At 40.6% G+C, this 25,388-nt stretch overlaps 1 protein-coding gene across 30 annotated transcripts in view; it reads right to left on the bottom strand.

The window, feature by feature from the left end:
- The window catches only part of LOC101465380 (neurexin-1a), a 266,869-nt gene that overhangs the window by 137,747 nt on the left and 103,734 nt on the right, over positions 1-25,388 (bottom strand). For 18 of the 30 annotated variants that reach the window (XM_076891760.1, XM_076891759.1, XM_076891762.1 and 15 more), the window contains 7 exons: positions 24,632-25,015; positions 17,198-17,401; positions 14,761-14,787; positions 7,827-7,949; positions 6,924-7,305; positions 5,748-5,938; positions 4,288-4,461 (listed from right to left, as the gene is read on the bottom strand). In XM_076891760.1, the coding sequence (XP_076747875.1) occupies positions 4,288-4,461; positions 5,748-5,938; positions 6,924-7,305; positions 7,827-7,949; positions 14,761-14,787; positions 17,198-17,401; positions 24,632-25,015 (1,485 nt within the window). Of the gene's footprint in view, positions 1-3,068; positions 3,093-4,287; positions 4,462-5,747; positions 5,939-6,923; positions 7,306-7,826; positions 7,950-14,760; positions 14,788-17,197; positions 17,402-24,631; positions 25,016-25,388 lie in introns of those variants that run through there. The other 12 variants (XM_076891765.1, XM_076891776.1, XM_076891778.1 and 9 more) reach the window with 2 other exon arrangements.

The following is a 25,388-nucleotide window of genomic DNA, read 5'->3' as shown; positions in this document are numbered from 1 at the left end:
TCTCCAACTCTGGCCAGAGTGAGGGAGAGAAGTCACTATATGATCCTGATAGCCCCGCACTGGCCAGGGAAGCACTGGCTGGTGGAGATTTTTCAGCAGCTGTGCGGCCCACCTTGGCCGTTACCACTACGCAGAGACCTCCTGTCTCAGGCACAGGGGGAAATATTCCACCCCCACCCAGAGAGGCTAGCTCTATGGGCTTGGCCCGTGAGTGGTTTAACCTGAACACGGTGGGGCTCCCTCATAGTGTTATCGACACTATTCAGTGTTCTAGAGCATCGTCTACTCGGACGCTATATGAGCACAAGTGGCGTGTGTTTGAAAGCTGGTGCTTAGAATCACAGGCCATCCCTTTTCAGTGCTCTGTGGCTGTGATTCTGTCATTTCTTCAGGCCCTGATTGATAAGGGTAAAGCCTTCTCCACCATCAAGGTGTATTTGGCAGCAATTTCGGCCTGCCATATTGGTTTTGAGGGAAAGACTGTTGGCCAGCATCCCTTAATATGCCTTTTCATGAAGGGTGCATGGCGTAAATTGCCTACATCTAGGCCGTTGGCTCCATCGTGGGACCTTCCCACAGTATTGGCTGCGCTCTCCTGTTGCCCATTTGAACCCCTGGAACAGGTTGAGTTAAAATTTCTGTCCTTGAAGACAGCTCTTTTAATTGCTTTAGCTTCTGCTAAACGTGTGGGAGAGATCCACGCTCTCTCAGTGCATCAGTCATGCATTCAGTTCTCCTCGGATAATACGAGGGTCAGTATGCGGCTCAACCCTGCCTTTGTCCCGAAGGTTGTCGGCACATGTTCCCCTATAGAACTGCCGGCCTTTTGCCCACCGCCTTTCTCCTCAGAGGAGCAACAGCATACCTTGTGTCCAGTCCGTGCTCTGCGCATTTACATGGACCGAACCCAGAGTGTCAGACAAAGTGACCAGCTGTTCGTGTCCTGGGCTAAACCACATATGGGAAAGCCTGTGTCTAAACAGCGCCTCTCCCATTGGATAGTAGGAGCAATTGCCCTGGCCTATACTAGCAGGGGCCTTCAGCCCCCTGCTGGCTTACGTGCGCATTCCACTAGAGGTCTGGCAACCTCATGGGCTCTCTTTAGGGAAGCTTCTATTCAGGAGGTGTGTGCAGCGGAATGCTGGACCTCACCTCATACATTTGCTAGGTTTTACAGGTTAGATGTGACAGCACCTAACCTAGCACATTCAGTCCTCAGTGCAGGTTCTTCCCGGGTGGGGGCCTCTCCCCTGTGAAGTGCTGTTGGGGACAGTTGTCTTCTTAACAGGCATGTCTGGCAATCCGGGAGTCAGTATTTCTCCCATAGTGAGACACGAAACGAATGCTATGAAAGAGAACTTAAGGTTATGTATATAACCCCGGTTCTCTGAGTAGCATGAGTGAGTGTCTCACCAGACCGCCCTCCTTGCTATGGAAGCGAGGAAGAGGTGGGCTTGTTTTGAATGACATCTGACGCTATGTCAGCCTATTATATAGGGAGGCACTGGCCCCTCCTGACATGGGCGTCACCTAGCCAGCCTGTAAGGGCTGGCGTAATGGTATTTGAGCTTCTGATGAGGTCACGCAGGAGGCGTTCCCATAGTGAGACACTCACTCATGCTACTCAGAGAACCGGGGTTATATACATAACCTTAAGATCTTTCACATCTTTGCTGGAGTTTCTTAGCTATGTCAAATGGAAAGTCCATTCTCCCTGCAGCACGGACTACACTGCCCATGAGGCTACATTCTTTAGGGCTATGCCTGTAGCATTCTGCCTATTAGCTTAGCACAACAACAAAAAGGCGCTCTCTCACCCAGGAAACACGCAGAGCGAGAGCGTCCCCCTGTAACCATGGCAGCCGCAACGCTGCCGCCTGGAACTACAGAACATAGCTGTCAAACAAAACCGAAACAGTCCTGACCTGCGACAATATGAAATTATGAAACAGGAAAGTACCCCCGTGTAATCCATTTATTTCAACAAAGTAACTGTATTCTAAATACCACCTTTTTAAACGGTAACGGTAACGGAATACAGTTACTCATATTTTGTATTTTAAATACGTAACGGCGGTACATGTATTCCATTACTCCCCAACACTGGTAGTCAGTTACGTGTAGACCAAACTACACAACTGTATCATGCTTGAATGATTCATATGTCAGTGCAAAGTTGCTTATTAAACAAACACATTGTCCTAAAAATGGGCAGCCAATATCTAAAGAAAAATGTTGGAAGACATTCAGAAAGCTGAGAGAAGTATTGCTTCAGATCACTGAAAAAGTTATAAGAAATACTGTCTCCATGGAAGAAAAAAATAAAGGAATGAGGGATGGCAGAAGAATTTTGCACAGTTCGGTGCTTCTCTTGAAAGGTGTTCCCTGGAGTAGTAAAAACCTACTTTATTCCCATAACAATGCCCAAATTGTGTCCCCAAAACCCTAAAACAGTTTCAGATAATATTAATAGCGCTTCATATACTTCAGAGTGTATTTGACTTTAGTTACTGGCCAGTGGTTCTGTTTGTTTCATGCCATATTTCACTGTTTATGTAAGTGTTAAATCTTGAAAGAGTCAGTCCTGTTGCTTGGAACACCTCCTACTTACAAAATAGAAATAGAGTGCCAGAGACAGTGAGAATACAACAATAGGAAACACTGGGCTTAATAAGATTAATAATAGGTAAGACATTACAATGACCAACTTTAAGATCAAAAGCTGAATATTTTAAGAGGAAATCCATGCAGGATACATTTTTGTTCTTCAAACCATTAAAAGGCATGCTCAGAAATTCCCTTATATGTATATCAGGGAACATCAAAAACCCCACAGTGGAAATAAAAGTTCCAATAAACAACATCCAATATGTGAGTGCAAATCCACACATAAGCCCCATAGACTCTGATACAAGATTATAATGAGACTTGTATTCCTATGGGACTTAAGGCCATTCCACATAGTTGGTGGTTGAATGTGGAGGTAGTGATAGTTAGAGGGTAGATATGTTGTAGATGCACACGGGGAGAGACATCAGACTCTTTATCAGACAGACAAAGCTATCTACCTTGCAAGTCAGCTTTCATCAATGCAACTTTTGTCAGCAAAATAATAGGAAAGGAAAAGGCAAAGTATACCAGCTGTTAGTAAAAGCAGCAAGATGTCAGAGATGGAGTAGCAAAACACAGAGTGCTGAAGAAGGAGAGACAAAGGGAAGGATCTTTGTCTTCAGAAGGAGCCAGAGGTGGAAAAATTATACTGTATAATGAAGGCTAGGTTAAGCTAAACTGTTAAAGCAACCAACCAAAAATGGCTTCAGCAGCATAAAGTAATACCAAGAAATTGCTGCTATTAAAGGAAGCGGGCGTTCTTTTTCAGGAAAATTTAGATAACTTGTTAAAAAACAAACAAAAAAACCCAAACACCCAGAATGTTTCATTATTCATTACTGACTTTTAATATAAGTAGCTATATGTTATACGGCGACTCCACCATCACAATCTAATAAATGTGTTAACATTTCCATTGGGAGTCTCAATTGACTCTGTGTAGGAGGAAAAAAAAGAAAACAACAAGTTTGACAGACCTGCACGGGGAGATGAATTTGATTACATTTGTAATGTCAAAACACAAAAAGATCAGAAGCCGCACACTCGATAGAAAAAGAGTGGATGAATTGTGAAATTAAACTAAGTGACTGACGCTGGAAAATAAATCTAATATTGTCTCTGGATATGGTGCACATATTAGACTGGGCAAATGATATTTATGCATGCAACAAAGGATTCATACATAATTCAAAAGGATTGCTTCTGGCAAACTCTCAGATCCAGCAAGCATACATAGAGCAAAACAGAATGGGGGTAAAATAGGAAATAACACTCGCAGTACAAAAATGGCAGAGAGAATAAGCAGATTATGGCCAAGTGAAACAGAAATGATTGCCCGTGGAGGAGCGTCGGAGTTTGATGCATACTAACAGAATACTAACACATTTAATGGATGTTAAATTATGTGCCACAGGTTGCCAGTGTGGGTGCCTCGGTGGGTGTGCTTCTCAACGAGTGTGTCTTCGTCTTGGACAAGTAGGAGAATGGGAATACTGAGCAGCTTTGCGTGGCGCTGCAATGACCCCTTAAGATGGTTTTGTGAAAATAAGGGGGAAAAGATTGAATAAAGAGGGAAAAACAACTGAATTTATACCTGAGCTTGGACTGACTGAGCTTGACAGTGATTTATCATCATCGACCCACTGCGTTCACTTATTGGGTTGACAGACTACTGACCTTCACATCCTCTCTCTATTTGTCCCACACAGTCCAGGGCATCTGACATCAAGTCTGGGAGCCGCCCGTTCAGATCCATTGATGCCAGACAACCTTGAAAACCCTCCTTGGCATGCACCAGTTTGGGCAGCTCCTTGTACATCTCCTTAGCCACCCCTCCAATATACAGGTTACCTGTAAGGACATGAGAAATATGACAATACTGACCCCTAGTGGACATAAAAAACATTATCAAATATTTTGGATGGCTTTTTAAACTGCGTTTAAAGTGAACATGCCAGGCATTAGTAACAGTTGCGTGAATTATTTTATTCAAGTGAAAAAGTACATGAGGTTAATTATGTCTAGCTTTGGAAACCTTTTCTAATTGTCTTGATTTAAATGTTTTTTTGTGGGTGGCTTTTTTTTGTGGTCATGTCCAAGCCAGACATTTGTCATCTTTCATGTTTGTGCTGTTTCATTAACAATTTCAGATAAGGAAAATTACAACACTCTTCAAGGTAGTACACCAATTACCCCAATGTCCTTACAAGCTGTTTTATGTTATTAAATGATAATTCTTTAAAATAACTTTAATTCAAGGTTGGTCTGCTGAGCACAAATGGCCTTGTTTTTATGAACATATGCACATTGTTAATGGCAGCTGTAGAACAGATTAATGTGGAATTCTTGCTCAAGGGTACCTAAGTGGTGCTAATGAGTAAGGGCCAAGCATTGTTCCTACACACCCCTGCTGGGTCCACCCTGCTGGTGCAAACCTTCATTCACAAACCCAGGTCACTGCTGCTTCAATTTAATGTAAGAAATACACTGTAGTGCACTCTCAGGAAATAAGATACCCTTATCCTATTAGGTGTACAACAGGTTCACACCAGAAAAGGGATGCTCTAAGGTGCTGTTGGTGTACCCTTGAAAGGCATCCCTTATATTGTCTCATTTTCTACCTTAGTATAAGGAGGAAAAGAGCCAATAACAGACATAAAAAAGAAGTTAACTAAGGTTAATGACTTAATTATTATTTAATTATAAATTTGGGAATGGACTACCATTTGCATAGTACATTTCTAGTCACAGAGGTTATTCAGTGCTTCATCTATTTCATATCTGCACCTGCATCCAACAGAAACCAGCTCAGAACCATCCTCGCAAAAATAGAAAACTGAGAGATGACACTGCTGTCCTTTGGACTAATATATTTTGAATAAAACTTATCATGTTATTAAAATGAAGAATAAAATATTAAAACATTACATTTTTGCCCATATCCCCATTGCATTTGACCTGATATTACATTGCAAATATTACCCTTTTTCATATATATACCTTTTTGGCTCTCAAAAGGCACACAGTTACCCTAAGGTCCAATAATTAGCTTTAGAGGTGGAATTCATGGACTGTACCTGCAGGGATAGGAATGTATTTCGTTCTAGCCCTGTTGCAGAGAGTGCATGTGTGCATACCCTTCAGGTCCAGGTTTTTGGCTCCTGTTGTTGTCTGCGTGGTAATCTTGGTGTCAATCTTGACAGTGTGGAGGTTGTTGGTGTCCCTGGAGATTATAACATTGTGCCAGTGGTTGTCGTTCAGGGGTTTGTTAGAGTTGCCTTTGATCAGGTGGGCTCCATTCCCCAGGTCAGACACATAGTGTAGGTAACTGGAGGAAGATATTTAACTATCAGCTAATATCAGATGTGTTCTTTGTCATCTTGTGCTTTACATAGACTGTTTATCAGAGTAGACTGTAACAATAACAACATTGATACAAATAATTATGCTCATGTATATAAATATATTTTATACTGAAATGTCGCTGTTGGTGGCTGTGCGTTTGAAAACATAAATATACAAGAGTTTGAAAAAGTGGAAGTTAATAATTGGCAGGTAGAATAAACAACAAAGGGCAATGAACAGCGCTGAACAAATCATCCTTAAATTATTTGCTTTACAGTCAATTTGAGATTCGCACGCTCGTTTTTAATTAAAAAATATGGCGTCAATGTTTAGCACGCGGGAAAGCCTAACTTGCGGCATTACTTAAAAGAAGGTTATTCTATAGCTGCAATAAGTGTGTAGTCGATTCTCTTTTATGTTGGGTATTTGCTCTGCCTTCATGAAGATTAAAAAGAACAGCAATAGCCGACAGCTCTTTCAGTAAATATTCTGGCGTAGAGGTGATAAGAGAAGAATTTGAAGTAAAGGCATAAAAAAAAAAGCTGTCAAGAATTCTTTTCTGTTTGGAAACTGTCCTGTGTAGGAAGGGGTGCATTATTAAAATCATAATCCATTTTTATGGAGATTACTGCCTAAATAAACATCACCTACACTGGTATAAAACTGGATAGGCACAGTTTAATGGTTTTTGCTGTCAGTATTTGCTGGACTTTGCACCTGTTGGCAGGTAGGTCTGCCGTATGTGTAAAAAGGAGACTTTTATAACAACTGTTGCACTGACAGCAACAACAGCAAAGCAAAAATGTCAGGCATATTTTTTTAATGTGTCTGAGTGAAGGTTTGGTGTAAACCGTCACAAAAAAACACCAGTGACATCAAACAGTCAAGTCTACTGGGTACAAAACAAGATATATTACAGGCAAAGCACTTTTCTTTGACAGAATGAATGCTGCAAAGTCTCCACTTACCCTTTAACCAGCTCCACCACAATGAAGTCATTTCCATCGCCACTGTTATACAGGATGAGGCCGTCCGAGGAGGTGGTTTTGAACTGAAAAAAAAGGTGCATGGAGTAGTAGGCCTGCAGAGTAGTGAGAGTCACATAGCTGGAGCGTGACTTGAAGGTGACAGGGTCAGCAATGATGTTCTTGAAGCCAATCATTGCATTGAGCTCACAGTAATCAATGTCACCATTTTTACAGAGGTCTATGTAGGCCATGCCATTGAAGGAGAGGCTCTGGAGGTGGCCAATGAAGTTGGAGGGCACCATGGACATGAAGCGCTTCTCTGTCACAATGCCCGTCTCAATGTTATGGAACTCCAGCTGGGTGTGGTCACCTGCCATTTGACCTTTGATCGGCAGAAGTGGGAAGGGGAGAGAGGGTGTTATTGGGGATATCTGACAGTTAAATGGGCGCTGCTTTGCAATTAAAGGATCCACTTTAAATCCTCTCTGAAAAGAAATTAAAGAATGGCTTCACAATTATTGTCTTTAAGGGAAAAAAAAAACTTCCACCAGATGCCCTTTTCATGCAACCCCCAGGAGATTAGAGTCTTCTCCTGGGACCGAACCAGGGATCTTTCACTTGTTAGGTGGTGCGTAAATCATTTGTTTCAATTCAATCTTATTTCATTTATGCAGCACCAAAGAACAACAAGGTGAAAAAAAGAGAAATAGAGACAATTTTATTTTCCTTTTCAAACAGCAACATTTTATCTTAAATTTTTTTTTTTTTTTTTAAAGGTTTTATTCTATATAGAAAAATGATCAAACCCTTTTTCCTGATCAGCAAAGCATGTTATGGATTATTTAAGTTTACATATTCAAAAAACTACTACATTACATCAAATAAAAAGAGGATGAGAGGTACCTTCCACAGGTGGAAGATCATCTACGGTCAGTTTCAAATTCTTGCCCCTCCTGAACACACGTACTGTGTGCCACTCATTATCGTTCAGATTCTGACCCGCAAAAATTGTCTCTGGACCTTTGCCTGCAGGACAGTCCAAACAGCGGTTAACACACACACTTAATACAGACACACATACACACATCCATAACAGAGAGGTTGATAAAAGTAGAATAAGAAAGAGGGAGATCAAAAGGAAGAAAATGTGAATGGATGAAGTAGTTGGACAGAGGAAGAAAACATTAAGGTAAACATAGTTAATGGTCCATAAAAACACATTTTGACTTGCATTTGCAGCACTGATCGCACCATTAGATAAAGCATCAAAATTCTGAATTCTCCCTGAACACTATTTTCTTTGAACCAATAGGAGGGAGGCCATAATCAGATGCTGTAATATATTCAAACAAGTGTTTTCTGTGAATGCATAATGTGTGAGCTTTGAGTTAAATGGAGACACAAATATAAGCTTGCTATACGACTGATGTCTTCTTTCTTTTGAGATTTTCTTAAATTCCTATCATGCCACTTGGTGGCAGCAAATAACTACCAAAAGGCTATGACTGGACAGGCACTTAACAACCCAGTATCACTCTCCATCTTGTTTACCTACAAGAGTGCAGGCCAATATTTGATTTCCCTCATGTCCACCACATAAAATGAAATAGTGATGCAAAAAGAAACACCTGCATAATGGAAGCATTGTGGTTGGCGGTGAGCAGAGAAAAAAAGGAACAAATAAAAAACAAAACAACAGAACAGACCATTTTAGCCCTCGTGCTAATCGTACAAAAACAGGAAATACAGAATGTGCTTTTTATCAGCACCCTTTGAAATAATTGATGCTCTGGAAAATAGAGATGGTTACTGAAACTGCACAGATGCCATTTAAAAAAAGCTAATGAATCCACTTTATTAAATCAATAAATGCTGTTTCCTATAGTGCTGCAAATCTGCCTTGCAAGGATTTACACATTCAAAACTTGTATTTAACTGAATTTTGAAACTGAGAAATTGTATCACATTCGTCCTTAAATACACAGGACTGTGAAAAAGTTTTGAGCCACCCATCATGTTAATATATTTTGCTTCCAAGGAGCCAGACTTTCCTGTAATTGTTTAATGCAGTCTTGAGCAATGGTTCTCCAGAACCAGCCCCCCTCCCCCCCACCCCTAAACAACAAAAAAACAAACATGTTTCAAAAACACAAAATATGTTCCCATTCGTTTAACTGAATTTACCAAAAATGTCACAAATAAAACATTTTTGCAACAACAAGGTGATTCTTGAAAAGCTTTTTGCTGATAACTCTCAGCATGGTGCACAGTTCATCTTGAGAACACTGGACAAGTAAGGGATAAAAGGAAAAGTGTCAGACCTGAAATATTATCTATAGCAGATCTGAAAAGAATGTCCTTAAGAAAAAAAATCCAGCAAAGACCTGACACAGGATCAGAGAGATGCATCTGGCCCTTCAACAGATGGATCTACTGTTTGCCAAAGGTTCGAAATGCACTCAGTGGAAGGGTGGCTGTCAAGAAGCCAGTCTTAAGGAAGGGAAACAGGGAGAGAAGGCTGAGGTGTGCCAAATTACTAATGAAAATGTCTTATGGAGTGATGAACCAACATTTGACACTTTTGGTTCAAATCAATATCTTTATGTGTCTACAACACAGTCATTTGTAAAACACGGTGGAGGCTTGGTCATGGCTGCATTTTAGCCAGTGGTGTTTAGATAAGTACATTTTGATCCACTATGCAAAACCATCTTGAAAAGAACCTGATTGGCAATGACCTTTCAGCATGACAATAATCTTAAATACACTGCCAATGCAGTAGAGCATATCTGGATAGGAAAACACACAGTGGAACACTATCAGTAATGGATTGGCGTCCCCAGAGCCCGGATTCAACATTGAATCACAGAACAGAACAAAAACGCAGCTAACATCCAAAGAAGAGCTTTGAATGTCCTTCAAGAAGCCTGGAGAACATGTCTTGAAGTCTACTCAAAGAAATTACGAGAAAGCTTGCCTAAGAGAGTTCAGGCTGCGTTGAAAAATAAAGGTGATCATAGCAAATACTGACTTTCAAGCTTGATAGAATTGTACAAACTCCAAATTATATTTCTATGTATGTTTGCTCATGTTTCAAAGTGGTCGTTCACTTCAAAAAAAATATAAAGAAATGAGGGGCGACTAAAGATTTTAGCACAAAGCTGTATATAATTTTAAAGTGTTTGATGCTAGCATCACATTTTAGAAATACTGGAGCAGGCACAAACTACACCTAAAAAGGTTATTTCTATAACAACTAATGCAAATATGGACACACGACACCTTCAATCAGCCAAAGCTCATTTATGGTGGAGTGAGGTGAAGCTGTGTGATGAGTCCAATATTTTCCAAAATTATTTTTGAAAATCAGAAATGCCACATCTGTTGACTTCTGAGAAGAGCCACCCAGCTTATTAACAGAGGGTGATGATGCAAGCAAATGATACAGGGGTAAAATACACATTTATGAATGCAACATCCAGACTTTCCATCTATTAGAAACATCATGTGCATGAAATTCTGTTTAAAATGTATATTTTACACATCTTCCTGTCTTTAGAAACACGTTGCTTACTAATAATATCACTTAAACATTTTAAATATTCTGATTATTTTGTCATCCAGTCCTGAAATCAGCATATTATATGATAGCATGTCATATGTGTTATTGCTTGCAGTCATTAATGGGTTTGTAGAGAACCCCTGTGCCAGAAACTCAAGGGGAGATTAAGAATGAGAGCTAAAATCAGAGAAACTGCACCAAATCTCTGTGATCTTATCAGAAGAATAATAAGTCTCTCCAGGATACATTTCTCCATTAGGAAATTCCAACATTGGTCCAACTAGGGCAGCATATTATTTTTTCATACAGCCTTTCTTAGATCATCTTGAATTGCTATACAGCTCTGATGTTCCCCTGCCAGGCACACATAACCAAAAAAATAGCCCAATGAGGTTGTGCCACAGTGACGGTATTAAAACCCCTAGGCTCTGGACAGCTTGCCTATACTGCTCGGTGCATTTCAGATGGGTTCCAGGTTCATTCGCCTGAACCATTTATGGCTATTTATTTCCTGCTTTTCTGCAATCTTCAAAGCTCCATTGCAATGTGTATGCAAATCTGAGGGTTCCAAAGTACTGGGACACACTCAATCTGAGACACAGTTCTGCTCTGTAAGCACCAAACACCGGGGCAGGCTTGAGACCAGACGACCGGCGAGGGATTAAGAAGGAGAGATATGAAATAATGGGATGGAGTTGGACTTGAAAGCGTGCTTGATCTTTGCCTTCTATCATTCTGTTCTTGCTGCTCTCCAAGAAGAAAAGAAAGGCAAGAGGAAAAGAGGTCAGTCATATCAAAAAGCACAATCCTACATAGCATTTACTACTGCTGGACCTGTTTTGTTTTCTGCCTTTAGTACAATCTGTGGTCCAAACCAACAGCTGCTGGCCAGACATTAAGGGGCTTTTAGTCCAGTCAGCGCTCTCTAGTGCCCTCACAGGCGGTGATCTATCTAAAGTGATGGATCTACAGTGATCTCTCCTTGCCTCACTGACTTTAGACCCAAGGGAACAGTGAAGAAGTGTGGCACAGGGCAGCATGAGAAGATGTGATTATCCAGTCAGTCAGCTCTGGCAGGCTGGATGACAGCTCGGACACTGGTGCTGCATGCCCCGACACTGTGACTCACATAGGTGGGGGAAAGAGGAAGTCACTGACCAAGCAGCAGGCCACTACACCGGATTACCATCAACAGAGATATCAAAACCAGATCAACACGACAGGGAAAGCTTTAGCAGGATACCTCGCTACAGAACCTGCTATCTAACCACTTTGCTGCATTAACAACAATGCTACAGTGAAAATGCTTTTGTACAAGCAGAGGTGAAACATTATTAAAATGATAAATGATTTGTTTTCGAATTCATGTTAAACTGCTAAATACTGAAAGGCTCAAATTGCCACGACGTTACTGAGACTAGCACTGTTTAGCAATAAATGACATGGTTAATCATGTCATATTAAGTACTTCCTCCCATGACAGAAAAGTCCCTATTACACTGTTAATTTCAAAGGATGTTAGTTATTTCCCTTAATTTAAGAAGCTATAGAATCCTGCAAGAACTTTATTAAAATTAGCTCCTTAATTTAAAGAATATTGCAACGAATAAATTAATAAGAATGTGAAGCTTGTTGCTTTTCTTAGAAAACACTACACTACGCACTCCAGTAATTTTATATAGCCCTCTTTTTATTTTCAGATTAATTCATTTACACTATTATTGTTCCCAAAGTCCTCCTGAACAGCTCTGCCTTTACTTGTTGCCAGATTTATACCCTCCTTTTACCTTTCTGAGCATAAAATATAAGTGAATATCATTAAACTCTAGTTGAAATTCCTATTCTTTATGGTAAGATGAGAGCTGAGCTATAATGAAGTAGTTTGATTACTTTTCTGAATGTAGATGCCAGAAATTGGTGCGAGTCATTTGGCTGAGAATGCAGGATGCATGCATGCATGCTCCCCTTACATCACTCTCCAACATATGATGATTTCTAACAAGAAAACAGGTGTCGCATCTGTGTTTAACAATCTCCTCATTTAAATTAAATTAGCCACAACAAAGACTAACGTTGTGACTAACAAGAGGAAAAAGTACCTTGCAATGCTGCTAAAGAAGATCAGAAGTGAATGATCACATTACGCTAAGGTGCCCTCATCACCATATCCTGGTCTAAACTGTGACTTTTCTGCAGTCCAAGCTAATAAATAATAGAAGAGCGGACTCACAGACCAAAAAAGCCAATCTGTCACAAGATATTTCTAGTTCATATTTTCAGCTTGTTGTCACTCAGTGCCTGTTAATACTGTTTAAGTCGAAGTGGCAGTGTTTTCTTCAGACAGCTCTGGGCAGCCCCAGGGAGCCTAGGTCCCTAATTGACAGTGATGTGTTCTTTGAGTCGGTGTTGAAATTCTTCATCCACTAAGCTGACCGGAGCCGCAGCGCCTGACAAGACACATTAATTAACATAGAAAAAAAGGGGACAAAAATAACAAGCGAAAAAAAATTTTGAATTAAATGCTAACTCTTCATAAGTGGAAACGCACTGGCTTAGCAAAGTTCTTTCCAAGAACTTCAATTAAACATTTTCCTGTGACACAATCAGGTCTGGCTCTATTAAAGGAAGGCTTGCTGTCCCCCGTCTTGTTCTTTTTCTTTTACTCAAACATTTTGCCTTTAGCATAACGTTACATTAACAAAATCAAACTACTTTTCTTCTAAGCTTAAGCACATTTACAGCTTATATGCCAATATAAACATTGCTTTAATCTGCACATATGGCACTATTATTTTAAAAAGAATAGGGAACATAAAAAAAACCAAATGAATTCAGATTAACATTGTACATGCTTTAGTTTACATTATTTATTTAGCTAACAACTACATTAACCATTTTACCTGCCATATGGCTCTTTACTTTCTAGCACTAAGCAGTTCCACAGTTTAAAGGATTATCCTTCCCTGCTCAATTTTACATGATGGATAGATCTCAAAAGATTTGTGCATTTACAATGTTAAAATAAATACACTGATAAATATTAATAAAGTGTTAAGAATATTTCAGACTGAGAGGAAAAAGAGAAATAAATCAAAAACGCAAATATTAGCATAACAGCTGATGATTATGTCTTCGCACTAAACCAAGAATGACCTTTTAAAGCAGTGGATTGGGGGAATTAGAGCTTAGAGCTATTTATTTGCATACACAAACAAGGGATGCATTGAAGAAGCACAAACAATGCTATTTAGCATTTAGAAAGGTGTTAAGAAGGGCTGGCTCACAGAAACATGTCTAGAGGTCACATCATGTGATTCTGTGCAGAGGCGTTTTGTTGTGTAAGTCTCCACTTCTTCATCAGTCAATGACCTTCAGCTACTGTAACACACACGCACACACACACAAACACACACAAAGAGACCTAACACTCTTGGTTTCAGGGAACAGTTTGTCCTTCTATACAGTATGTGGCAGTCTCCAGCCCACTGTTATGGAGCTTAAACTTGGGTATTTCTGTTGTTATGTGCCGATACCAAGAGCGTCTGCCACTTCAGAATCATTAAACAGGGAAAAAAAGGTGTATTACGATCCAGAGAAGTAATTATTAATTCATCACTGTTCCTGAATAATAAATGTCAAGGATATTTACCTCCCAAAATATTGCAATGTAACCTCTTTGTTCAAGCGCACACATACACAAACACACACACACATCCAAAGCGAATCCCACAAACAAGATCTGCTCTCTCTCCCTCCCTCTCCATCCCCTTCTTTCTGCTCTGTGAGGCAGGTTAATGAGAATAATAAAATCACACTCTGTATTTCCTCTGTGCTTTGAATGGCCTCATCAATTTGCAACCGCCGTGAAACGCAGAAGAAGAAAGAAAAAAAGGAAAGCAAGAAGAAGACTGAGAAATCGTGCAAAATACCTGCCTCGTGTTTTATGTCAGTGAGTGAAAAGGTTCATTAATTAGAAACAACCCAGTGTGTAGAATCACAGCTGACTATTATATTTGGGTTTGTAATTAATTCAAGCCTCCCTCCATCTCTCCAGGAATTTCTTATTTTCCAACAGCTGGAATTTGGTATGATGACACACAATGTCAATGCAAGGGGCGAGTCAGATTTCAGTATGTTTTTTAACATCATAGCTACATTTTTTTTTTAACAGTTGCAAAATATAAAGCAAGCATGTTTATAAACAACACTTCTAGGGACTGAAAGGACAGTTAAGAGTTAAGAGAAGAAGAAGAGAAAAGGTGAACAGTAACTTACTGGAGGTACAGTTAATCCTGATACAATCTAGATGGGGAAGAATAGATGAGAGATAAATTCATCTTTCAACGTTACAGCTGCAGACATCATTAAAGCATACAGTCCACCCCTCTGGGGACACACACACGGACACTGTCCTTCATCTGATGCTCTCAAACGTGATCTAATGCGCAGCAAACTTGTGAAAGTGCTGCAGTGTGGCCTCTCAGAGGAACACATTTTTCACCTAACCATTAGAATTGATGTTTAATTACATGGCAGTGCTATGTTTATCTATGAAATATGTTTTACATACACCAAGATAAATTCTTTCTCTTTTTTAATATTATTTTCTTATGAGAGCCTCAGATTTTGGTCAGGGTCATGCAGGGCCAATTGGAAGGTATACCAACTCTCTCCCCATGTGTCTCCCGTGCAAGACAACTTTAAAGCACTGTCCCTTTTTGCTACTTTGTTACTTGACTTATCAATGTTATATCGTTAACTAATATCAATAAGCTAAAATTCAAAATTAAATGGTATTCTTATTTTTCCAACAGCAGGGAAAAAACAGTCATTAATTATATGTACTCGAGTGCTTCCTAAGCTCAGTTTGAGATACTTTACTTTTGTATCCCGTTTCCCTACTTCAAAATATTCCACTTTTTAGTAAGCAAGTAAAATTAGCTCCACCTTAGCCAATATTATGATGCTGAATGATGTTGCACTAATGATAATAACACAATAAAATAACATCTATTCCACTAAGAGCCATTTAACTTTTTTTTTTTATTTCATGCACATTTTAGTGATAATAAAAATCTAGTCAGGTTATATAAAACCTCCTTGTATCATATAAAGCAGATTCATTTCTACCCTATTACTCTATTCTAGTGTTGTATATGCGATTCATACATTCATATTTCATGTGGTAGCATACTTAAAACATCCATTCTGCATAAGTGCATTTTTCGATGCGGATATTAAATGAAGACTTCTTCACCGTATTGATTTTAGTATTTTAAATTGGGATGTGGATCATTTTTATTAAGTAAAATATCTAAATGCTCTTCTTTAGTCTACACTACACAGCTGTTTTCTTTGACGGTAACAAGAAATAATTATCTTGATTCTACTGTGACAACTTAACTTGGCGTTCCTGTACTAAATACCCAGCTAATCTTACTCTACTCCCACTACTGTTCCTGAATTCTGCTTCGCCTCTTTTCTTTCTTAAGGCTAAGTTTGTGTCGAGCTCTAAGAAAGGTGACCCAGATCGAACTCCCTCCCCTGCTTCCCATTTGGCCCTGCTTGTCATGTGTTGTCAACCGCAGCAGAAAAGTGGTCGCAAACAGCCAGAGACCAACACGAGCCTACCCTTACAGGGAATGCTCTGCTTTTTGAAGGAGGGACAAGGAAGGCAGGCATAGAGGACTGAACCTGACAGACAAACTAAAAAAAAAAAACCTGAAATGTGTCAAAGATAATCCAAAAGAAAACAAAACTCCGTAGCCTGTTGTTTTCATCAGAGGGCATCTTTTTGTAGTCGCAGTAATATGACTTGTCAGCGCTGTCAGTGTGTGGCGCTGTTGTCTTCCATGGTGGGACACATGCTTCCTTGTGGTTGACAGCAGACACAGGCTGTCTACTTTGCATGCACCGCTAAACGGCTCCGCTTAGGGAGCCCATTTCTGTTTAGCCAGTGGAAAGGAGAAATAGATGGCTATCATTTGTGCGCCGAGGCTCTGTTTGAGAGATATCAAACTTTTCACAGGCATCATTGGATTCTATTCTGAGCAAATAAGCACATGTGCACACACTCGCGCGCACAAAAAAACGAAATGTGTTTCTTTCATTTGTCCTCAATTTTCCGTTTTTGCTGTAGGCACGCGAGAGGAAGGGGTGGAGGGTGGAGTGTGTCTTTCTTTGTACTCATTTAAGACAGCCGCATATTCATGCACGACCATGCATTCCTCCCACAATGATAAAAGTGTTTCTAAATAAAGTGATTAAAGAACAAGTGTGCAGGGTATTTATTGGCCCCAAATAAGGACTGCTTCACATTAGGCAATGCCTAAATATTATAAATGCCCCCATCCTCAGAAGAATTATTAGCTTCCTGGTATGAATTATAACTGGAAATACAGAATACAGCAGTGTCTGCACTGTAAGCTGCACATTTTAAGATGATCTGAGTGTGTTGACGGTACACGCAGTGAGCATTCCCTGCTGGGCATTGCTGGCCGTGTGCTCGACTGGCAGTGAGCAAAGAGCCGCAGAGTCTTGCCATTGAAAGTCTTTACACCATCTCTTTCTATTCAATATATATATAAAAAGAAGACCAATTGCTCCGAGTGTGTGTGGGAGAGCAGGAGTATGTATATGGCTATGTTCCCTTAAAAGCGGTTTCTAGCTTAATTTGACTTATCTGCCGCAGCGTGTGTATCCAAGGCATTACCTAAGTTGACAGTCAGCCGGACGCGGCCGCTCTCCAACTCAATTCGCAGAGCGTCAGCAGAGTCCCGAGATGTGGTGGCTATTAGGATGCCATAGGCTCGCTGGGAGCGGAACCGCAAAGACACGTCCTCAGCTTCCGTGTGCATCACCACCGGTAGCTGGACCTTCATAAACTTGCTCCCATCGTAGCTGAGGATGGTCGCTTCTGCAGAGAGAAAAAAAGATATGTGATTGGTAAAATAGACCGTAACAGTTTTATGGTAATGCAATGACCGGGCCTGTCAGCTCAGCTTAAAATGATGCCCTTATTGCGGATATTATTTAATGTCGCGACTTTCAGTTTTGATGAAACAAGTGCATTAAATGTAATAATATCCAGTCATGTAAAAGAGGAATGAATACAGCATATAACTCAACAGAACAGAGACAAGTACAGTCAGCGTGTCTGGGTCTATTTCTTAGACGGGAGCTTTTTTGGTTTTTTAGAGCTACCTTGCCTCACAGACAGCAGAAACACTGAGTCATTTTGACTGCTGATGAATCCTAGAATTAGTCTCTTAGAAATATAAATACAATATAAAAACTTGCTGAGTAAGTGACTGTTAAATGGCATGTGCCCAGATATGTCACCCAAAAGCAGTGTGTAAAGACTTGTCAAAGTCTGGCGTCGCATTTTGCTGTGTACTACAGCTGACAGCAAGCCAAACTCTCTCCAAAAGACTGACTCCTGTCTTCCCCGTGCCAATTCAGCTGGTGGACTCGATCACGGAGTCAGTGGCAAGTACATGTTTGGATAATAATTAAGCTTAAAAAACACGGTCCAAGGTGAAATGAAGCCTTCGTGACAAACAAATAAAAGAAACTCAAAGTCCAAGTTCTCCTACATAACAAGTGGCATCCACAAGTATTTTGTATTTGCAATGTAATAGTGGCAAACCATGAAAGGAGAAATTGGTATTGACCGAGGGGAAAAAACACTAACGATGACAGAATTGTAATAGTATATGGACCTTGAATATCGAGCTTCTGCTCAGGGTGACTGCATTTACTCAAAGCATTAAGCGGGCCGTCTGGAGAAATGCTGGGGAGATTGTTTAACGCTGGCAGGAGGTTGTAACAACATTTCCGGTAGTGTAACTAAACCATAACCCAATAACAAAGCCATTACTGCAGCTGCAGAGTTGAGCCAGACAGATATAAGGTGAGACTGAGGGACGGGAGATGGAGACTGTTGCGGGTGATAGGGTACCAGTATACACAAACCACCTCATCACCACTTCCTCGTCACACAGAGCCAATGTCACATCCATCCCCTGGGATAACTCCGTCACATTCCTCACCCAAATCCAATTTCTCCACGCCCTCCTGGGGTATGATGCAGATGACAGGAGCGTGTGACAAACGAGCTCCCACTGCTAAACTGTCTGCTCCCTGCCAGGCAGCTAAAGCAAAGAGCTACATTTGGAAACTGTTAGCCAATGCCAGGGAAAAAGCGGAGCAACTGTTCAAGCTTCTCGAATACTTGAAAAATGTGTCTCTGTTATACCACCTTGCACCTGGTCCCGATACTTGCAGGAAAAGTATCTGAACTTTAAAAAAAAAAGTCCCCCTCAGTGTTTAATTATGCTTTGTAGTGTCCATTAACAGCAACTGTCTGTTGTTTAGGTTCATGGCAAAAATGTATTACTGCTGCACAATGAGTGGAAGCTCAGAGTGCTGACCTGTATAGAATTCTTACTAAAGAATTAGCACCTCGCTCTGAAACAAGATCCATTATGCTTGCACGAAACAACACATTAAAGAATAAACACATGCAGCGATGATGCTGAGAACTTGTTAATATATTCCTTTAAATTGTAAAGCATTGTGTCTCCTTAAGGGTGAAGAAAAATGAATCATTTGCTAAATGTAATCTATGCAAGCTCCCTTATAAAGGAAAGACATTTCACATTTCCCTCATCTGCATAATCTTCAGCTTTTTTCCCCACACTGGATAGGAGGATAAAATTAATCACAGCTGGAGTAAATATTGCATTTCATCCAAGATGTCACCTTTGCTGAAATTCATATAAGGGACTATCTAAAATGTCATAAATAAGAAAGCTCCAGAATACAGATATGGAAAAAATGGAGGATGACATGTGAGGGAATCATTACCTAATGCAAAGTGAGGACCTGTCAAAAATCCAATCCTGCAAGCCGAGTCATTTTTAATGGCACTCCCATGTTTAATATCAAAATAAATTGAGAGGACTGAAGCCGGAGCTTCTGTCTGTGCCAACCCAACAGGAGGCTGTCAGAGGGGAGATGGAGCATACCAAACTAAACCAAGCATTCATTTTCTGTCTTGTAAAGCTCAATGCAACATTCTTTTCTGATTTTCACAAGAAAACAAGTAGCGATTTGAGGGGGCGTTGGGGCACTTTCAGAGAAGTAACAAACAAGCCTGTACTACTAACAAGGGGTGGGGTAATGGCAGACAGGCACACAGTTCTTCCTGCTTTCTCCCCCCGAGGAGAGCAGACTCTGCAGGAAGGCTGAGCTGTCAGCTGCATGCCACAGGATTGTGATGTCCCACAGTATCGGGGCACCAGACTCAACCCAATTCAAAAATTGCCAGAAAACAACTGCCAAAAGGCTTTTGGAAAATTTGTGTTCAACATCCATAATAAACAGGAGGAAATGGCTCAGAGATATGATAAATAATTCAAGGCAGCTCATGTCTTCTTCACCGCAGCCGTCTTTGAACCCAAGTATAGACAATCCACGAAAGAGACACACTGGCTATTAAAAGTGTGGAAACAAGTTACAAGCTGAGTGGATTTCTTCAGACAGGGAAACAATGTTCTGTGTATGCACAGAGAGGAAGCAGCATCATGGGCCAGCTTCACATCTGCTGCCCTGTGACCATACGGCAACATTATCTGAGCTATGAAATGAGAGCGAAGATGGAAAATAGATCAGCTGAGATTGGGATAATATGCAACTTCAGCTCTTGCATTATGAAATGGAAGCTACAAGTAGTACAGCTTTGCATTCGATCGCTATCAAAATCTTTCAGCCGGTCGAGAATGTTAGGACAATTAGCTCATCTCTCAAGGTCTATCCTGCGCTATCAAAATCTTTCAGCCAGAGCTATTCCTCAACATTTTCCTCGAAAAAATGGACCCCCAGCGCTCGTACAGTCACGCGTCTTCCATGTTTTTCACTTTTCTACACATGTATGTCCATCGCTTAAGGGCGCGGGACAACCGGTTCTCTCTAATTATGACTAGATTCAAGTGTGCTGAATGGTGACTAACACAGTGTGCTGTCAAAGGGCACGGCTAAAACATGCTTTAATGCTAACGCTCAGCCATATTCTCCTTTAAGGGCTTTTCTCAATTATGCAATAGCATTCTGCACCTCTTGGCTTTTGCTTTGGACCGATGGCAAATGGCTTTATGCTCTGAAAAGCAATAAATGTTCTCAAAGAACAGAGTTTTTCTTTATTTACACTAATTTACATAAGTAGTTAATGCATTGTATTGTTGTGCACTATGCTCTGGAGCAAGGTATTAGACACCTTTAGTACATGCTGGCAATAATATACTGCAGTAGACTCAAGGCTCTACTTAATGATATATCCCTTAAGAGTACCCTGAAGCTGTAAGGCTGCTATATTTTATACAGTTTTTTTTAAATATATATTTTGAACTAATAGCATCACTATTGGTAAAAGCACAGTGCAAAGCCTCTACACTGCAAATCAGCAAGTTGTTAGGTATGTCTGGTGTACAATGAGCAGACTCATGTATCGATCTGTACACTGATCTTCAGCACCGAGCTTATCCATTGCGGGTATGTTGAAGCACACGTTCAGCTGCAGCCACTGTGAAATGATGCAGGTGCTGTCAGTGCTGGAATCCAGCATGTCAAATCTCATTAGGGAATATGTGCATGTACTACAACACACCTACCACACCATCTGGGAGGCTGTTTTAGCCTCACACTGCAAGACTAATATTTGGGCTAATTAGCAACTGGAGGAACAATGAAGGGGAAGACATTTGGGATGCAAGGGGGGAAAATTGCTTTGTCTGCTTAATTAAAATGTCTCAAAATAGGGCGAATAGCTCCGTGGCTGTGTTCCGAAGATCCACCTCCTGCTCCTTTTACTTGTCGTCCTCCTCCTCCTCTGCCATATGCAGTAGCTGTATTTTGCCACCGGGTGGTACACCATGCATGGATAAGTGAGAGCTGGGGTAATTCTTTTGACAGCTCCTCGGCCTGCTGGTGCCTGCTTCATCCTACCAGTGCAGAGGCAATCTGGAGCATTCAAAACAGCTGGCAGCACGCCAGAGCCCATCCTCTGTACCACTGCTCCCACTCACACTCTCGCTAATGCCTGTCTCATACACAAGTGCAGAGACAGCCAGAAAATGAGAGTTGGACGGAGAAGCCGAGACGCCAGAACACGGCTCTGGTGTTCAAAGAGAGTACAGAAGGTCACGGTGGAGGAAATCTTTGCAACACGCAGTCTCTTAATGTGGAACTGTTTCAGCTTTTTGTTTTTGTTTTCAGAGCAAAGTCAGGCTGGATTATATCTCTGGACCCAAGAACGCTCTCTGAATAAGTAATTATCTTCCTGAAGAGAAACGATCTGTATCCCTTGCCCACTCCACCTCCCTCATGTACTGTGTCCTAATTCCTGTCAACTCATTAGCTAAAACCGACGTGCACATGTGGAAAATCAAAGTAGCGCGGAGACAAGCCTCACTGACACGTTCATCAGATATGGAAATCGAATTATTTTCTTTTACACTAAATTTTATTTCTGCTTTTTTTGCTCCCTTTTTTAAATCAAATAGTAATTTCCTGCCTCAGAACTAACTAAAACACTGCATTCGCAACACGTGCCACATACCTTCAAGACGTTCGTGACTAAACAAGCCTCATTTCACAACAGTGTCATGTGCTTTTGTATCATTTTGTTTTTGTGCCATTTGCCAGATTTCCATCAGTATCATTAGCATCTCTAAAGTGCAGTTGGAGTTATAAATCAGCGTCATCCATTTATACTCAAGGTTTTGTGTGTGTGTGTGTGTGTGTGTGTGTGTGTGTGTGTGTGTGTGTGTGTGTGTGTGTGTGTGTGTGTATATGTAGGTGGGAAGGCAGGGGGTGGGGGGTGGTTGGTTTGTGGACATAATAACTTACTCCCTCGCCACTCCAGTGGCAAGACTCACACCAGAAATTGCCTTCCCGAGTCAGACGATTGCTAGAAGACTGGGTCAATATTAAAAGAATAAAAAACAAAAACTAAAAGAAACACATATAGTTGCCTTTTCTTTCAAAATTAAGGTTTTTAAATGACTACTCCAAATTTTCTTATGACTACTTGACTAATTTCTGATGCCTTATTCATTTCCCAGTCAGTTTTAATGTGTAAACAGTGTTCATAATTAAGTCGTTATGGACAGGAAGCATTTATCACAAAGCCAAAGCAAGAAAACTACAGGAACCAGGTCAGGAACCTTTGCCATGTAGCCTTTGAATGGTGGGGCTTGGATGAAACATGTTGCTCCTGATACTTTTTATTTTTTACAAAAACTGGCACACTTTGTGTCATTTCTATCGATGCTGCACTTCTTAAAATACCATAGAAACGTTTATACTGGTTCTAGAAGCGTTGCATCACCGTAACATTTGGTGCATCTGCCCTAAGAAGACTAACAAGTAGAGGTTAGAGAGAAAACAACAGATAAGCACTGTCCACATACAAGTTATGGTTAAAAAAGACAAGCTGTGACTCTTCAGATAACTTTACATTTCACAATAGATCCGTTTAAAACACACACTAAACAGAGTTCCAACTATACAACATCCCTTTACTTTTGGTAATACTGTTTCATGAAGCAAGTGACTTCAGCACAGAGGAATAGCAAAAGCACGTGTGGAGCTGACACATGTAACTGTGTGGGACGTGGTGCGTTCCAACCGCAGCGGATTTTTTTCTTTTTTTTCAGATGAGAGAACCTGTTCCTGTTTCGGCGAAGATGCATCACGCTGTGATAACAGTGTCACATGCTTGGGCACTTTTTTGACATTTGCCTTGATTATGCATATGTTAAATGCTTTCATGCATTTGCTACTATTGCACCATTGAGATTTCATGACTATGCATGCTGCTGCAATATAAATCCCTTAACACGCCAATATATAGTCTACTGCTTCAGGTTAGAATCTGTGATGATTATATGTATATAGCTATGAATTCATTCAACCAATATGGAAATATCCTATGATTTCTTAATATTGCAGTTCTCCTTAATAAAAGAACTATAAATTGGAAAAAATGTATTTGCTTAGTCTCACTGTGTGGATAAAAGGAAAGTACATTGATCAAAAAGATCAGCAAATTAAAGCTGATCATGCAGAAATGTTTAATCTCACAATTCCTTAAAGATACACCTGAAATTCTTTTCATACATTTTATAGCACAGAAAAAATTCTTGTACTCCGTTGCTTTCAGCTAGCTGCAGAAATACAGCAAAATACTAAAACAGGAAGAAAAGAATCTGCTTTAGAGTACTAAGGGCAGTTCTGGAAGATTTTCTCAGGGCTAAGTTCAAGCAATTATAGCTTTTTATCAGACAAATATGTGACTATTCATTTTTTTAGTATAATTTGCGACCCTATCAACTTTAAACACTAGTCAGAAAGTTCAGAACAAAAAATGTTCTTTTAATTTCTCAGTGATCAGCTATAAATAAAAAAAAGACAAATTCCTGCAGAATCAGGGGTAAGTCAGACATAGAGGCCTAAAGTTTCATGGTGTGACACTCACTTCTCCTATTTCTCTTCTCTGGAGGACAGAAGGATAAGTATTCTGCACCAGGTCTGGTCATGAGCGAGTGGTTTGATGAGGCAAATGGTTTGCAGAAGACAGCCAATTTACAGGCAAGTGTGCATGGTGGACGTGACCAGCAGTGTCTCGGTGGTGCATCAGTCACCTGCCACTCAACATACTCGAACATCAACCCTCCGTATCCTGACTCATTTTGCCTGCTTCTCTGTTGCTGTCGGTCTCCTCCCGCAATTTCTCTCCTGCCTTAAATTACCACCAACCTGCTGTTAGAGAGCTGGCGATGTTCAACCATAAGCCTGGATAACAAAAAGACCACCTGCAGGCTTTTGTGTGTTGACACTGTTCAACGTGAACTTGAAAGACAAAGAATACTACATCCATGGCAGATATAATTAAACCAATCTTTTCCTTTTCTTTGATGTAAATTATATTCACACTTTTATGATCCCATCCCTACATCAGAAGATAATGCATGGTGAGGTCGCTGTGCAGCATCATCAACATTTTACACTGGCAAAGATTACGCCTAAGAGAAAGAAATTATAAGCAGTCTAACAGCTGGGTAGAAAAAATGAGACAAAGTTTTACCTCTTTCGCAGGAGCGACCCAGGTATCCAGTCCCAGAACAGTCACACACGTAGCGATTCCAGCCTTCTCTACAGATCCCATTGTTTTGGCAGGGGTTGCTCAAGCACTGCTTGGGAGGCTCTTTAGAGCAGGAGGGCTTGACCCCGGCAGCTTTCTGGATCTCAGCCAGCCGTCTGACATCTTTACTCTGTCCGTCAATAAATAAATCTCGAATGCAGCCTACGTAGCCATAGTTGAGCAGTGCAGTCCACACCTCGGTGGGGAACACCAACCCCCTTCTATTCTCCGGTAAACCCCCGAGGTACAGGTTGTCATCCAAGTCCAGGATCTCACTTTCTCCAGGGGCTGTGTAGGCAGTGCGGAGGGTGTTGATGGAGATGGTACCTAAAAATGAAGATACAGGAAGAATAAGTTATTGTTTTGCTACAGCTACTTTGAGGTAAGTAAACAATTAGCCTCCAAAAGGCACTGTGTGTCCTACAGGACCACAAAGATGCAAAGAAGACCCATTTGAAAATGTTTTGATGAAGAAATTAACCTAATTAGTGTTATCCATCTGGACAGGGTCAGGATTTTCTTCATTTAGAATGACTGATGAGAGATGATAAGATGCATTAATCACAGGGCAGCTAGTCTATTAGTAGTTTAATCTGGGATTCCTAAGAGTATCCTCTCCATTTTCCTTGGGTTTGCCATAATAAATCTCCTTTATCTATAAAGCAGTGGTCATAAAGAAACTAGTGAGGAAAAGAAAAAT

The sequence above is a fragment of the Maylandia zebra genome, linkage group LG13 (assembly GCF_041146795.1).
Source record: "Maylandia zebra isolate NMK-2024a linkage group LG13, Mzebra_GT3a, whole genome shotgun sequence".
NCBI classification, from domain to species: Eukaryota; Metazoa; Chordata; class Actinopteri; order Cichliformes; family Cichlidae; genus Maylandia; species Maylandia zebra.
This window is presented reverse-complemented; position numbering and strand designations above follow the sequence as displayed.